The sequence below is a fragment of the Scleropages formosus genome, chromosome 1, assembly GCF_900964775.1.
Source record: "Scleropages formosus chromosome 1, fSclFor1.1, whole genome shotgun sequence".
Lineage (NCBI taxonomy): Eukaryota > Metazoa > Chordata > Actinopteri > Osteoglossiformes > Osteoglossidae > Scleropages > Scleropages formosus.
The window spans coordinates 19,234,294-19,249,998 of NC_041806.1; the positions used below are offsets into that span (position 1 = coordinate 19,234,294).

At 40.0% G+C, this 15,705-nt stretch overlaps 1 protein-coding gene across 1 annotated transcript; it reads right to left on the bottom strand.

The window, feature by feature from the left end:
• Nucleotides 1-2,419: 2,419 nt before the first annotated feature.
• On the bottom strand, nucleotides 2,420-13,740 carry LOC108922245 (macrophage receptor MARCO-like). Its single transcript, XM_018732274.2, has 14 exons — nucleotides 13,328-13,740; nucleotides 12,103-12,204; nucleotides 10,778-11,077; nucleotides 10,291-10,326; nucleotides 9,804-9,839; nucleotides 8,803-8,901; nucleotides 8,561-8,605; nucleotides 7,973-8,071; nucleotides 7,326-7,370; nucleotides 6,402-6,500; nucleotides 6,115-6,159; nucleotides 4,849-4,965; nucleotides 4,096-4,263; nucleotides 2,420-3,584 (listed from the first exon to the last, which is right to left on the bottom strand). Exons 1-14 carry the CDS (start codon nucleotides 13,413-13,415, stop codon nucleotides 3,454-3,456), a joined length of 1,410 nt encoding a protein of 469 aa, XP_018587790.2. The 5' UTR covers nucleotides 13,416-13,740; the 3' UTR covers nucleotides 2,420-3,453.
• Between the last annotated feature and the right edge of the window lie 1,965 nt (nucleotides 13,741-15,705).

Consider the following 15,705-nt stretch of genomic DNA (forward strand, 5'->3'; position numbering starts at 1 on the left):
AAAAAAAATGCAACAGTATTATTGAGACAAGAACCCCTTTTTGATAATTTGTCTGTTATGTCCTGTACGAGCTTTTCAGGTGTTTTGTTATTCCTTTGTGTTATTTTTTTTTTGGCTTCCTGTACGGATCCATTGTGTACTATTGGTTGTCATCTCTGTCCATCATCAGGCCTGGTGTCAGTTCCTCCATTTTGGACCAATCACCAGCAGGCTCCGCCCTATTAAAAACCCCACCATTTGCCACAAAACCCAGATTCTTGTCTCATGGTACTTATATTTGGATTATTGGCTTCATGTGTATGTTTAGTCATACTTTCTTTGGTTTATCATTATGACTAGTTTCTTATTGACTGTCTGTTGTCATCTTGGGGGGGGGGGGGGGTAATTTAACACGTAGGTTTCAGTAACCTATGTACAAACCTTAGGGAAGATGGGTGCCACCCCCTCTAGTTGGTTAGATAGGACATCCTCGCTGCTAAAGACCCTTTCTTGCCCACAGCTGGTGTAGTCTACCACCATGATACAGTTTAGTCTGATTTTCCTAGGTTCTTTGCTTCTGCACCAGCTGAGTTCCTTTTTCCCCTGAACAGGGTCTTTATATTCTGTAAATACTCACCCGAATATCTGCACCAATTAGTACAGTAAAAAGATCTTGCACTTCCTTGTTGTATGTGTGATATTGCTGGCCCTTTGTTACCACTAGTCACCGCTCACCTGATGTTACACTCTAGTCACTCCTAAATGCCCAGGGCCACAACACTCTGATACTTGGCCATAAACAGCTAATTGCCAATGAGATGTCTGATCAGTTAACAAATGACAGCTTGTCCAGTGCTGAGTTGAGGGGGGTCTGGAGCCGCTGCAGAAGCACAGAATATGATGGTATACCTTGGATTGGACACCAGTCCATTGCAGGGCAATTACATGCACTTATTCACTTACACATACACACCTTAAAGGAAACAGTCACAAATTCACCTGTAACATGTCCTTAGGGTGCATAAAGGAAGGGAACACCTCAGAAAAACCCACACAAAGAGGGAAAAACCATTCAAACTCTGTATAGACCTTGCTGAATTTCAAGCCACATCTAAATCCACAGCTCAGGAGCAATGAGGCACCCATGGTTTGGGTACTCAGAGACAAGGCAAAAAATGGGACCTGGACAGGGCACAAGAACTGGCTTTGGGCAGGATACATTTACATTTAAATATTTAGCAGAGACTTTTCATCAAAGCAACTTCCAATGAACTCTATGTAGTGTTACCAGCCCACACACCTTATTGACCAAGGTAACTTACACTGCTAGATACACTACTTACAATGGGTCACTCATCCATACATCAGTGGAACACACTCTGTCACTCACACACTATGGGTGAACCTGAACAGCATGTCATTGGATTGTGGGAGGAAACCCACAGACACAGGCAGAATATACAAACTCCACACAGACTAAGCAAGGATCAAACCCACATCCTCTCACACCACCCAGGTGCTGTGAGACCACAGCACTACTCGCTGTGCCACCATGCCACCCACAAGAATAGGAACACAAACTCACAGAGAATGAGACTTTGAGAAACAAGGTGCATAAACAAGGATCTTTTGCTGACTGCATGACCAATGATTAATAATCCACAACCTGATAGTACAACCTCACCCCTTTTACAAGGCTGGTCAGTAATTTGGATCAGGTGCACTGATGGGGTTGGATGGACGCTGGACAGGTGTACCTCTTAATCATTCAAATTGTTCTTCTGGGTCATGACACAGTGTAGTTTCATACTATCAATCCATAGCTATCTCAAGATTGATAATTCCCCCTATCCATAAGCTCTGGTGATGTTGCTCTTTCTCATTTCATGTTTCTTGAAATTTGTTAAGTTTTACTTTCATGAGCCATGGGGGCGCGGTGATGCAGTGGGTTGGACCGGGTCCTACTCTCCGGTGGGTCTGGGGTTCGAGTCCCACTTGGGGTGCCTTGCGGCGGACTGGAGTCCCGTCCTGGGTGTGTCCCCTCCCCCTCTGGCCCTACGCCCTGTGTTGCCGGGTAGGCTCCGGCTCCCCACGACCCCGTATGGGACAAGCGGTTCAGAAATGTGTGTGTGTGTGTGTGTGTGTGTGTGTGTGTGTGTGTGTGTGTACTTTCATGAGCCTTTAAGATTGCAATGTTTCGTAATAACATTGTGAGTTTCAGCATCTCAAACATATGGTTCTATGTAAGATAACTGTAAGGCCCTTTGAAATACTCAGTATTACAATTTAATAAAATTGTGCTTTGTGTGTAACATAGAATTGACTAATTTGGAAGCCTTCAGTGCAGAAGGTGGGAAAACTGACTGTATATAATGAAAAAGATAGGTAAATGGAAAAAAAATATTTAGGATTTTATATTATACAGTTTTATTGTCAAGGTGAAAGGTTAATATTACTTTTTTGACAGCTTTTATTTTGTACATACTGTAATATGATTGTTACATGTCTTAGATTGCATCACATGTTAAACATGAAACTATACTGTGATCTACATGGGATTTACATTTTAGCATATGTACAAAAGGTCATTACATACACATTGCAAGTTATCACATGCTTTTCATTTCAAATTACATCACAAGGTGTCTTCACAGGTCAGTTTTGTCTGATTTGTTTCTTTTGAGGTGTTTCTTAAATGCAGAGCAGAAGTAAGTGAGAAAAGTCAACCAACCAGAGAATCACTGCATTAAACAATGTCAGAGAAGTCAGATATGTTAAAAGATTTAAACACATTTCAGTGGTGTTTAGATAATGCAGTTAGAATGATACATCCTGTCCACTGTCTTTACCAAAAAATAGCACTGTTCATCACTTGTGTTGAAGAGAATCACTGCTGTTTATACTTTTATTAATCAGAATTTATATTTTTTAACAAACCTTCTCAGAAATAAAGTCCTACAGTAGAAATATTTCTTTAATCCCAGAAATTTCTTTATCCCGAATCCTGTTTCTTTAATTTTTATTCATATCTATCCCTATATGCTAAAACTTCTTCTTGAGAAGCTACACAGACTTAAAAATACAGTTTTAGTTTCAGAAATGTATGTGTTCAGGGCTGGCTAGTTTCATGGATTTGTTGGTTTCTTGCAAAATGCACATGGAGCACATGCTATTTATTACAACACATATTTGCTTAGTACACAAGTTCAGACATTTAAACTTCAGTTCCTGTTATAATGCTTCCTCAGATATAACTGCCATCCATTCTTACAATTTAAACTTGCAAAATATCAGCGAATGTTATATATTATTGTTTTGTTAACCTCTGCACCAGGCACAGGCTTTTTAATTTGCACATGTTGAAAAATATTCAGCAATGAAGGTTGCATGTTTATGAGAACCATTCTGAAGCTTCAGTAAGGGCTTTGCATCAGTATAAAAAAGCAGTGCTCATCCGAGAGCTCCAAAGACAGATTAGATACATGCCACACCAGCATCTTCACTGTGGGAGCAGTCTTGAACTCCCAGGCCTCTATGCGGGCACTCGAAGATATTGCGTTCTTGCCCAGTGCACTTTAAGTCATCCAGCCAGATTCTTCCAGTTCCTAAAACAGTCACACACATTTTACATTGCATTGCTTCTAATATCAAGTACCATTCTAACCCTGAACTTTGGTTTACACATACACACCCCCGGCAGGATGCCAGTCCCTCGCAAGGTACCCCAAACAGGACTCAAACCCCAGACCCACCAGAGAGCAGGCCCTGGCCAAACCCACTGTGCCACCACCGTCCCCCTCTCCTTGGTTTATAATTTAAGAAAATGAAACACATCAGTGGTTCACTGAACTTATGCATCATAAAAAGTTCTTATTGAGTAAATAGAATATTATTGTGAATAATATCTTTAAATTTGTGTGTTTAACATATACAGCTGTGAGAAAAGGCATTTGTTCATTAAAGATAAGGCAATGTAAAATGTGTGTTTTATTGAATAAGATATCTGGATGATTCCTAAGGGTTCACAGACTTTGTTAGTGTGAGCTGTATTACTCCTTACCGAAGGACTCCACAAAAGCAATAAACAGAACCTGCTGAGAAATCATGTTGACTCACCTGCAGTGGAAGTAAAGACTGAAGTAGCTCTTTGGAAGCCCAACATGCGGCAAATGACCCCTCCATCAGTAACGTCAAAGCTATCGTCGCATACAGTGCCCCATTCGCCCTGGTGAAACACTTCGACACGCCCTCGAGATCCTCCACCAGCAATCCTCACAAGACTTGCTGACATTGACAGAAAGAGATTTATCTCAAAAGCATGCATTGTTATTCATATGAATATACAAATGAGATTTCCTTATTTTTCTTTAGCAAAGACATAACATAAATTATGCCAGAAGGATGCTAAACTATCTAAAGATGACTCTGGTTATGCACAATATGTTTTCATTTCATTGTTCCATAGCACTTGTTTACTAGCCACTGTGCTGCTCAAATGTAAATAGCAAAAATCTTAGCTAGAAGGAAATGATTTCCAGCATAGATGGGACAAAAGCCCTGTTTGTTCCAGAAGCTCATTTGTTGGGTGGATTCTAAAAACATATATTTTTTATTTTTTTTTTCCTTATATTCTGGCACCATTTTTACAGTGTTGGACCTTACCAATTTTTTAACAAAAATAATACATCAAAGAGCTTATAAGTGTTTATTGTTTCTGACCGAAGTGCTTTGCAGCAAAGAATATCATTTTTGATTTTTATTAAACTTATTGCTGGGCTGCAAGACTCCAGTACGTTACTCGACTTGTTCCATACAGTATGTGAGTGGAGTTCAGGGATCACTGGGCATTGCCCCCGGCGGGTTACTCACTACTAATTCCACGCTCTCCTTTCTGCCCTTGCTCTCCTTTCTGCCCTTTAAACCCTCTCTCCCCTTGTGTGCCTTGGATGCCCCTGTTGCCTTGAGCACCCTGTTGCCCTTTGGCTCCTGGAATATAGTAAAACAAACACATAGAAATCAAGCCAAAAAATCAAGCCAAGTTACCCCATGGAACCCATCATAAAATCAGTAAAAAACTAATAATCAGTTAATCAATTTCTCTAGAAATTACTGTAATATGAAGTATATATATTTGTGACCAAAAAGCTATGGTATTTCTTTAGGTTAGGTTACATTAGGTGAAGTGCACCATCCATCCTCAGGAGTTTGGAGGACAGGGAAAGCTTCCAAAAGTTTGTTCAACCACAGCTTGTTCATATGAGAAATGGGGACTGTGGAAACGAGTTATAAGCATAAGATATAAATCAAAAGCTAACATGTACTTGGGTGCTGGGTGGACAGGAAGGAGTATGCGAAGCACTGATGGATTGCATAAAAGACTGATTCAGCAGTAGGAATGCAGGAATCAAAGTTTTTGCATATATTAATAATGAAGAGGCTCCATTTCTAATTTTTAAGTATATTTCACTATCCTTAAACCCATATCTGCCAGCTGCCTCACTATTTAAGAACAGATGGGTTAATCTGGAAAGTAAAATGGAAAAGTGACTGACTGTGGGCTCGTCTTGGGTTTGCACTAATACACAATATAAACTCTCCTTTTTACAAGGATTTGGCATATATAATTTCGTATTACTTAAATTAGCAAACCAGTTCTTTAGTGAAACTATTTTTTAATTATGGAATTAGCAAACTAATTACATTTTATCAATAATCTTAAAGCACTCACTGTGTTCTAATCTCAGCAAGGTTTAAAAATACAGCTGGAGCAAAAAATCCAGTGTAGGTTTGCGATGCTCCAGAGCTTATTTCTCTCTCTCTCTCTCTCTAAAGGAAATTTAGAGTCAATAGAAACATGTCAATGGAAAGAGCGACGAAAGCAAAGCATCCACAGGAAACCCAAGCAAATATGGGAAGAATATAGAGACTGTGTACAGAGTGAACTGAAAATGAACCCAGTATCCAAACTCAAAGTGTGTCCATACTTATGCGAACGCACGATATTTATATGTATATGGGAACAATAGTGTACATGTCACATGTACCAGTATGTGTATGCTGCTCCACTGTAATAGTTTGATGACATGTGTGCTTAAGGACATGATATCCTCTCTTCTGGGATGGCCATATGCTCACCCTGCTCTCCGCGTAGTCCTTGTTCACCTCGATCTCCTTTCATGCCTAATATCAGATGAAACAAGGTCCATATCAGTAAATTTTGTGTCAGTGCATTTTGTGTTCCATCTCCTCATATGGAATCTCTGCTGCCACAATCTCATTAAAGTGCAGTAATCCACCTCATTGTCAATGGAAATGAGGCTATGGCATTTTCCATGTGTTCCACAGGAAGAACCACTTTGCAAGGAAAACGTGGTGTTGCAAAATTATGATGTAAGCAACATAGATTTTTTCAGACTGCTCACCTGGACTTCCCTGCAGTCCTTTTTCTCCCTTCATGCCTGGAGCTCCTTGGAGTCCCTTACTCCCTTGGGCACCTTGATCTCCTTTTTGTCCTTGGGTACCTAAACCAACCACAGAATCTCAAACCACGTGTATGAAATACTTGCACACACATGAAACTCAGTCAGTAGTTTCCCCAGAGACACTCTTAGAGTCAGTGGTTGTGGAATTATGTCACTGAATGAAGCCTGCAAGCCGCATGGTGAAGACAAACAGGTAGCTCACAGCAGATCCATCAGAGGAGGTATGTGCCAAAACGTTGTCCTCCTGAATTTGTGTGCACTGTTGCTTCAACAGGTGATTAATTAAAATACATTTATTTATTTAGCAGATGCTTTTCTCCAAAACAACTTCCAATGAACTCTATGTAGTGTTATCAGCCCATACACCTTATTCACCAAGGTGACTTACACTGCTAGATACACTATTTACAATGGGTCACTCATCCATACATCAGTGGAACACACTCTCTCTGTCACTGATTCACTATGGGTGAACCGGAACAGCATGTCTTTGGACTGTGGGAGGAAACCAGAGCACCCAGAGGAAATCCACACAGACATGGAGAGAACATGCAAACTCCACACAGACTGAGTGGGGATCAAACCCACGTCCTTTCGCACCCCCCAGGGACTGTGAGACAGCAACACTACTTGCTGTGCCACCCACAAAAATACTTTTTATTAGGGCTTTATGTATTTATTAATATTAATCTGAATTTGTTGAGATTTGTTTAGAATTTGTTAAACGCAGCAAACTCAAACAATTAATTTTCCACTCATTCTCAAATATATCTTATTATTGCAAAAAAAGTAAAGGGATGTCTTTCCTGACAGTTTCAATATGTCAGTTTGTGAAGAGGTTTATTATTCAAATGGCAGACTCACCTGCAACTCCTGCATCTCCTTTAAGACCCATGGGTCCAGATGAACCTATAGTAAAAACAACGATGGTGACCACAATAATGGGTATTTTGATGTTGCAAAGTCACCTGCCTTAATCAGCATGTTCTTTATATCAGTGATTAATCCTACTTGAAACTGTTTTGTACTCAACATCTGTATTTTTTAGGCACTATAATGTGTGGTATTTGAAGACTTTTGCAACTTTTATTCTAAAGACTTTTATAAGACCTGATATGTCCAAAGATTCTGTCTGGGGAGCAGAGATGTTATAAAACAGAACAAATTATTATTTTTTTTTTTAAGTACTGTACTTTCAAAAGTCTTCACACCCAGGTTTAAGGCTTTTGCAGACTTGAGATAACTGGAAACTAATTTAACAAAGTGGTTCAGAGATGGATAAAATACATGACACTGGGCTGCAAACTAGAGAAGCTGGAAATGGTCTATTGGCTGACCAGGGTGATTTAACCCACCATTGTTCAGGAGGTACGTGCGACCCAAACCTGTTTCTGCCTTGATGGAACCACATTACATTAAGTACCCGACACAACATATATTCTTATGTTTTAATAGGCTTCATTTACCAGTTTTTGTTCTCGCATGTAAATCTTGGACAGGTAATGTCTCACCTGTGCTCCCCTGTTGTCCCTTATCTCCCTTCATGCCTGGAGCTCCCTGGAGCCCTTGATCCCCTTTGGTACCTTGGTTTCCCTTCTCACCTCGAGGACCTTGACCGGACAGACACAACTTGAAACACTTTTGGTAACACAGATGCTTTTATAACCCATGCTACTTGTGAACATTTGTTTTAGCTATTACTATTTACTGTATGTTGCAGGCCAGAGCATGGCCACAACCACACCTGGAAACTGTTTGTGAGGAAAAAACAAGTTCCAGATGCAGCTAAATTTTGCAGTTGAGACACTGTTTATTAAGTGGGGACTGAAAAGACGACAGAGGTCTCAAGGGTTTGGGGGAAGTATTATGGATCATGGACTGACTTTTGAGTTGTTGGAGAAGACTGTTAAGCTTTGGGTTTGATCAGAATGGTTAAAAGCAGCAGACTCCATTAAATGACCACCGATTCTCAAATATAATATATTATTACAGAACAAATAAATAAGCGGCTTAATTAACAGTATAGATATGACTTGCCTAACATTTTCCTTCTATTATGTGAAAAGAAAAGGTTAATCATTTAAATGGCACAGACTCACCTGCAACTCCTACATTTCCCTTAGGTCCCATGCTTCCAGGTGCGCCTATAGTGACGACAAAGATGACGACAACAATGATGGTTATCGTGATATTGAAAAATCAGATGACTTAATTGACAAAAATTAAAGTGAATTAAATTCACTTTTACTACCCTACACAACATATGTTCTCATGTCTTCATAGGCTTCATTTACCAGTTCTTATTCTTGTGTGTGTTTGCTTTGGACAGGTAATGTCTCACCTGTGATCCCCTGCTGTCCCTTGTCTCCCTTCATGCCCGTAGTTCCTGGACGCCCTTCATTCCCTTTAATGCCTTGATCACCCTTCTCACCTCGAGGACCTTGAGCAGACAGATGCAACTTCAAATACTTATTATAACACAGATGCTTTTCTAGTGAGTTATCTCTTAGCATCTATAAAAAAAACCTTTAGTATTTATGATATGATAGAATAACACTAGTACACACACACACACACACACACTTCCAGAACCGCATGTCCCATACAGGGTCATGGGGAGCCAGAGCCTAACCCAGCAACTCAGGGCATAGGGCTGGAGGGGGAGGGGACACACCCAGGACAGGACACCAGTCCATTGCAAGGCACCCCAAGCGGGACTTGAACCCCAGACCCACCGGAGAGCAGGACCCGGTCCAACCCACTGCACCACCGCACGCCCCCACACAGAAACACTTTTTGAGAAACAAACAAGCACCAGGTGCAGCCAACAAGCACACTCTCTATAAAGAGAGGTCTCATGAGAAGAGAGAGGTTTGGAGGCTTCTGTTTTGACATTGTGGGTTACGGGGAGCGTTTTTCAGTGATTGGAAAGAAGCTTAATATCCGAGTTTGTTTAGAACGGCTGAAAGCAGAAAACTCAACAGCTGTTTAATTGGCCAGTCATCATCATCATTTTTCAGAACCGCTTGTCCCCTACAGGGTCGCAGGGAACCAGAGCCTACCCAGTAACACAGGGCGTAAGGTCGGAGGGGGAGGGGACACACCCAGAACGGGACACCAGCCCATCACAAGGCACCCCAAGCGGGACTCGAACCCCAGACCCACCAGAAAGCAGGACCGTGGTCCAACCCACTGCGCCACCGCACCCCCCTCCTTGGCCAGTCATACTTCAATATATTTTATTATTGCGAGACAAACATTTACAGCAAAGGGATGTATTTACTCATAGTTTCCATATATCAGTTTATAAAGAGGTTCCTCATTTAAATGGCAGATACTCACCTACAGCTCCTGCATCTCCCTTGGGTCCAGGGACACCTACAGTGACCACAAACATGGTGACCACAATGATCGATATTGCGATGTTGTGAAGTCAAGTGACTTAATTGGCATGCTGTGCGCGTGAAACACAACCCCACTTTGCATATTCTTGTACTCTAGATTTTGGGGGACCTTTGGAGACCTGTGTTTGACATTGTAGGATGGATATAGTAGGAGCTTTAAGTGATTGGCAGGGAGTCTAAATGATGAGTTTGTTCAGAACAGTTAAAAGAAACATAATTTTGATTTTTTTTTTGGTTGATTGTGTTCTATGTTACTGTTTCTTTCTGTTCTGGGTTGTTTTGTTGTAGTTCGGAGCTGAAAAGCCACTTATGCTTCCATTTTATTAGGTTTTATATTTTTTAAATTGACAAATACTATTGAAGCCACATATAAATTACATCTCCCACATTCTCACAACAAAGAATGACAAAAAGCAGAAACTCACCTGCTATTCCAGGATCTCCTTTTGGTCCCTGTGGACCTGCAGTGACCACAGATATATGATTAAGATGAGATTTCAGATGCTGTTGTCTAAAGTGAAGTATTTAAACAGCAAAAGACCAGTAAATATGGAACTCCTTAAAACTAATAATAGAAAACTGAATACAATTATAGACAACAATGTAAATCACTGAGAACAGGCTAAGTATACATTAACATGTAGAACATACTATAAATTGACTTGCAGAAAAGTTGCAAGTTAGAATCTTATGGGACAAAAACCTGTTACAGTTCTGAAAATTTAAAGTAACGGAATTGGAAACCAATTAAATTTTGCCACACTTGTTTGTTCAGTCACTACTGAAAAGGTTCAGCCATTGCTGAAAAAAATGTATGAATGTTATAATTCAGCAGAGTTATGGCAATGTGGGTTCATGCAAATGTTTCATGGCTAGCGTTGATGCATGGGATGCAGGTCAAACATTTCTCACCTGGTGTGAGGCTCAGGTTGTCCAGACGGGTCTGCAGCAGGTGGCTGGTCATGTTCAACTCTTGTCTTAGCATGTTCAGACCTCCTGGCCCTTCACACACATCAGCAATGCGGACCTTCAACTTGCCCACATCCTCACGCAGAGTTGATGCCTCCAGACTGGTGTTCCTCACTAGGGTGAGGAGGTTCTGTTGATCCTCCTCAGGAGGAAGAATCTCATTGGGTGACGACTGCAGTGCATCAGCTGTGGCCTTGCTCAATTGACCTGCTTTGTCGTGGATTTTATCTTGCAAGTCAAAGACTGTGTGGACAGTTGGGAACATTTCTGAGTAACTGCAGCAAAATGTCAGAGAGAGTACCATTATTTTGCATCACTCTTTAAATATGAAGGTGACCTGAGAAGAAAGAACTTCACCTTTTTCACATATGAGTGTTTTATTGTATGTACCTAGGCATTTGCTAATAGCTGATTCAATCTTTTGTTCAAACACTTTTATTTTGAGCAACACTTTTTTCAAACACTTTTTTATTTTGAAAATTCTCATTAGTAAAATTATGTGAAATTTACTCAGTGACACATAATCGCCCTGCAGTTAAGTGTTTAACGTTTCCATTTTCATTTTCTCACAAAAATATTAAATATTTTAATATTTAACGATTTAAAGTATAATTTAAAAGAAAAGTTTTTTCAGATGCTTTGTATGATAACGGAAGTAACACATGTTCTACGTAGATTTGAAGTTTTCACTCGATGATGCTAGGACTCCATGATGATACTCTGTTTTTGGATATTATCATGTATTGATTTATGAGTTCCTAGATTTTAAACTGAAAATAATGAGAATATTATCAAATGTCCATTGCCATGGTAAGAAGCAGGTATTTTAGAGGTTTGTAAGATGGGTTTTACGTTTACATTTGCATTTACATTTATTCATTTAGCAGACGCTTTTGTCCAAAGCGACATACAGCTCAGCAAAAGTACAATTTATGCATTACACTAAGAGAACGAGACATAGCTGCAGACATGTGACTCAAGTAAACCTAGTTTGTTCCCTACCACTTGCTGCACCGAGGTTCATCGTTCAAGTACAATATGTTCAATATGTTTCTGTACAGAGAAGACGTATCTCTTTATTTGAGCCAAAGAGATCAAACCAATCTGAAGCATCAAAACACGCCTTGTATAAAACCTAGAAAAAGCGGAATTTGCCCATAAAGTAGTCAAGCAGCTTACAGTCAGATAGCAATCTGATTGGAGTACATAATGTGAAATATAAAAATATAATAGATACTTAGGAAATCAAATTAAAAGTAGCATGTTACCTTTGTAGCTTAGAAATGCAATGAATCCAGTCAGCAGAATGAGATACACAATTATCACATTCAGGCACTTGTGCCCATTCTTGGTCTTTTTCCTTGAAAAATCTAAAAAATACAAATGATTAATACCACACTTTAGACCTGAATTCTTGATCTAAAATATACATTTAGGTGAATACCAGCCAATTTTAATGACTTAGCCTCTCATAAAACTTGATTTCGCGTCAGATTTTAACCTTAATTTGGTTTCATCCCAACCTGTGCTTCCCACTTCTTGTTGGACCTTCTGGCCCAGACAGAAATTTGGATCACTCCAGATAATACAGGGTAAAATAACGAGTCATTCTGGAGATTTGGAAAACTCACTTATTTTGCCTATTTTGCTTAACAATGGAAAAGCCTTTATGCAGCTGCTCGTGTAAGTAATATCTATGCCAGTGTAGTTGCTGCCAATTTCATTATATTTTAGGACTAAAAAACAAATAATACACACACACACACATTTTCAGAACTGCTTGTCCCATACGGGGTCACGGGGAGCCGGAGCCTACCCGGCAACACAGGGCGTAAGGCCGGAGGGGGAAGGGGACACACCCAGGACGGGACGCCAGTCCGCCACAAGGCACCCCAAGCAGGACTCGAACCCCAGACCCACTGAAGAGCAGGACTGTGGTTCAACCCACTGCACCACCGCACCCCCAGAAAACAAATAATAAAATGCATCAATATCGCAAAACCCCACTGATGGAGAATGACAAAGATGCCGACAGGGGAACTAATTTATTTGTTCACTGAAAGTGAGGTAGCATAAATTTCTGTTGCATAAATGAGAATCACCCCCCCTTTACACTTTCATGCAAATTTAAGTCTGTCACATGGGAATTGGCCAGAATTTAAACATTTATGTAAAAACAGGTACAAAATCCACTTTGACTGTGCCTTAACCCTGTCAATTTCACAGTCAAGAAAGGCACATCGCCATCGCTGTTTAAAATTAAATTTTTAATTATGCATTTATCTTAATTTTAATTAAAATTAAACAGCAGAGTAAGAAAACAGTGTGCTTCCTCAGTTAATGATAATTGTAAAGAAAGCATTTCTAATACGTAACATATTTAATTCCACAAAAACACCCGAATGACAATAACACACTTCCTTCAAGACTAAAATGTGCTCCTTATTTTATTCATCTTACTCGAGTCTCCGAGATGCAGAAGAATATCCTTACCATTGTTCTCAATCTCGAAGTGGTCGGCCTTGTTCAGCTTCATGTCTAACTCATACAGTGGGTTGCTGTGGCTCAGCAAAACGGCCATCCCATGTGACCTCTCTGTAGCTTTTTATACGGGATGAAGAATATTTTTGACTCAATCCCTTCTTATATGAAACAGAAGTAAAATAAAACTCCACCTCTTAAAGAAACTGCTGACTCAGCCCAAAAATCCCTTAACCTACATATCAGAACTCTGTCCATTCACGCTTGTTTTACCGATGTGCATCACGTGCAGCAGCGCTGCAACCACTGATATTCCTGAAATGGAGAAGTGGTCTTTGCAGGACAGTTTCACTGTTGCTTTAACAGCAACACACAAAGACAAATGATGCACCGAACCATTCTTAACCTTTCAAAAAAACTGTTTGTACATGTTAATACGTGTCATTTCTGATTACGGAGGCATGCGAGAAGAGAACACAAGGGCAAGGCTGCTCCTGGAACTTGGACTAGTAGGCTATGTTTCCAGTGACATGTTCTCATGTTCAAGCACAAAATGAGAATATTCTAATTAAACACTTGTTATGGCAATCCTGGGATGAGTAGGCATGTTCAAAAGGTCTGTCTGAGTGAGAGGACAGATGTGTGGGCAGGGCAGACATTCAGTAGGCCGCTGCTCACAGTTGTTCTCTACTCGAGCTTTTATTGCGTCACTTATTAGTGCATAGAACCATTCAGCCCCAGTTGTGCCTTTATGTGCAGTACTTTGACTCAGTGGCTTAAGAACAAGCTGTTAGAAGGCAACTTCTCTGAGGGTCTTTTATCACGTTGCATAGTGGTTAGACTTGTCACCTTTGGCTCTGATGGGTGAAGGTTCAAATCCCACCAAGTGCTGTAGTGCCTTTAAACAAGATACTTTGTCTAAATGGCTCCAGTAAAAATGACCTACCTATAAATCAGTGTAAGCAGCTTAATGTCATAAATTGCTCTGGAGAAAAGCATCAGCCAAATGACTAAATGTAAGCAGAGGTGACAATTTATAAAGGTATCATTGGCTTTTAAGATGCACAGTGAACTGTACAACCCGCTTGTGTTATTTTCCTGTATAAACAAAGCCTTTTAAAAATGAATATCATACAATCAACTTGTGGTACATGATGTCTTGGGTTTCCCTTAAATGATGTATGGATGAACCCTAACCCTAACCCATTGTAAGTAGTGTATCCAGCAATGTAAGTCACCTTGGTGAATAAGGTGTGTGGGCTGATAACACTACATAGAGTTCATTGGAAGTCGCTTTGGAGAAAAGTATCTGATAAATAAATAAATGCAAATGTAAATATACATGTGTGGTTAGCAATTTGGTAATTAAGGAGGCAGCAGATTCATAGAGAACAAATGCATAATGATTTACACCAATTTACTATCACGATTCTGGCACCGTATTAAGATTTGCCTTGAGACAACAGTACTGTCCTACAATAAAAGCGAGGGAAGCGCTCAGCGGGCCGCTCTTTCTGTGCGAGCTCTGTGCTGCCACCTAGCGGCCACGGTGCGAAACGAGTAAACTGTCAAGTCCTCCGTGCGGTCGGGGACGGAGGGCTGTGACTGATAGTGGCTGATAGATTGTTCTCGTAGCTTTAACACAGGGAAGAGCCTCCGTCCCAGTTGAGCTCATGTGCAACATAAGTGAGATGAAATAAAGTCCAGGGCCACGGTGTTTGTGTAGTACTTTCATATTTGTCCATTTAGCATAACTCTAGTCTAGTCTAAGATCGCGAACTGAAAGCACAATGAATGAGTAAAGCAAAGGTCTACATTTGATACGATCTGTCAGAAAATAAGTTCCTTATGCGACGATTATGGTAATCACGGGTACTTTACCACACCATGCAAACACTCGTAATGTTTTTCATTGCAGTTTATTAAGGCGAATCCTGTATAACCCCAAGAAAGACAACGGAGAACAACAGTACTTTGCTTCTGTGTCTGTATATATGTATATGTACGTGTATATATGTATATATTACAATGCATTTATATTGTATTTATATATACAAAAAAGAAACTATATCGGATTAACATGGCAAATGGAGATTCTAAAAATTTAATTTTTAAAGACAGTTTGTTTCTTAACTCCTTAAATATGCAAATTTGATTGTTTGCTTTCCTGTTTACTTGATGTGACAGCTGTTCCATCATATTATATATGATGATACAATTGTATTGCATATTGGGTACTTTATATTTTTATATATTTTTTATCCCTCATTCACATACTCTATCTTCTCATCTGTCTTGTCACTGTCATTCTGTCTGTGCTGTGGAAGCTTCTATCACCAAGACAAATTCCTTGTATGTGTGAACATACCTGGCAATAAAGCTCGCTCTAA

Excerpts from the sequence above, each read along its gene's own strand:
- LOC108922245 (XM_018732274.2), bottom strand. The coding sequence starts at position 13,415 with ATGGCCGTTTTGCTGAGCCACAGCAACCCACTGTATGAGTTAGACATG. Across the intron at positions 7,371-7,972 it reads GGGACAACAGGGGAGCACAG|GTTCATCTGGACCCATGGGT; the intron begins GTGAGACATTAC and ends TTTTTACTATAG. Across the intron at positions 6,160-6,401 it reads AGGACTGCAGGGAAGTCCAG|GCATGAAAGGAGATCGAGGT; the intron begins GTGAGCAGTCTG and ends ATCTGATATTAG.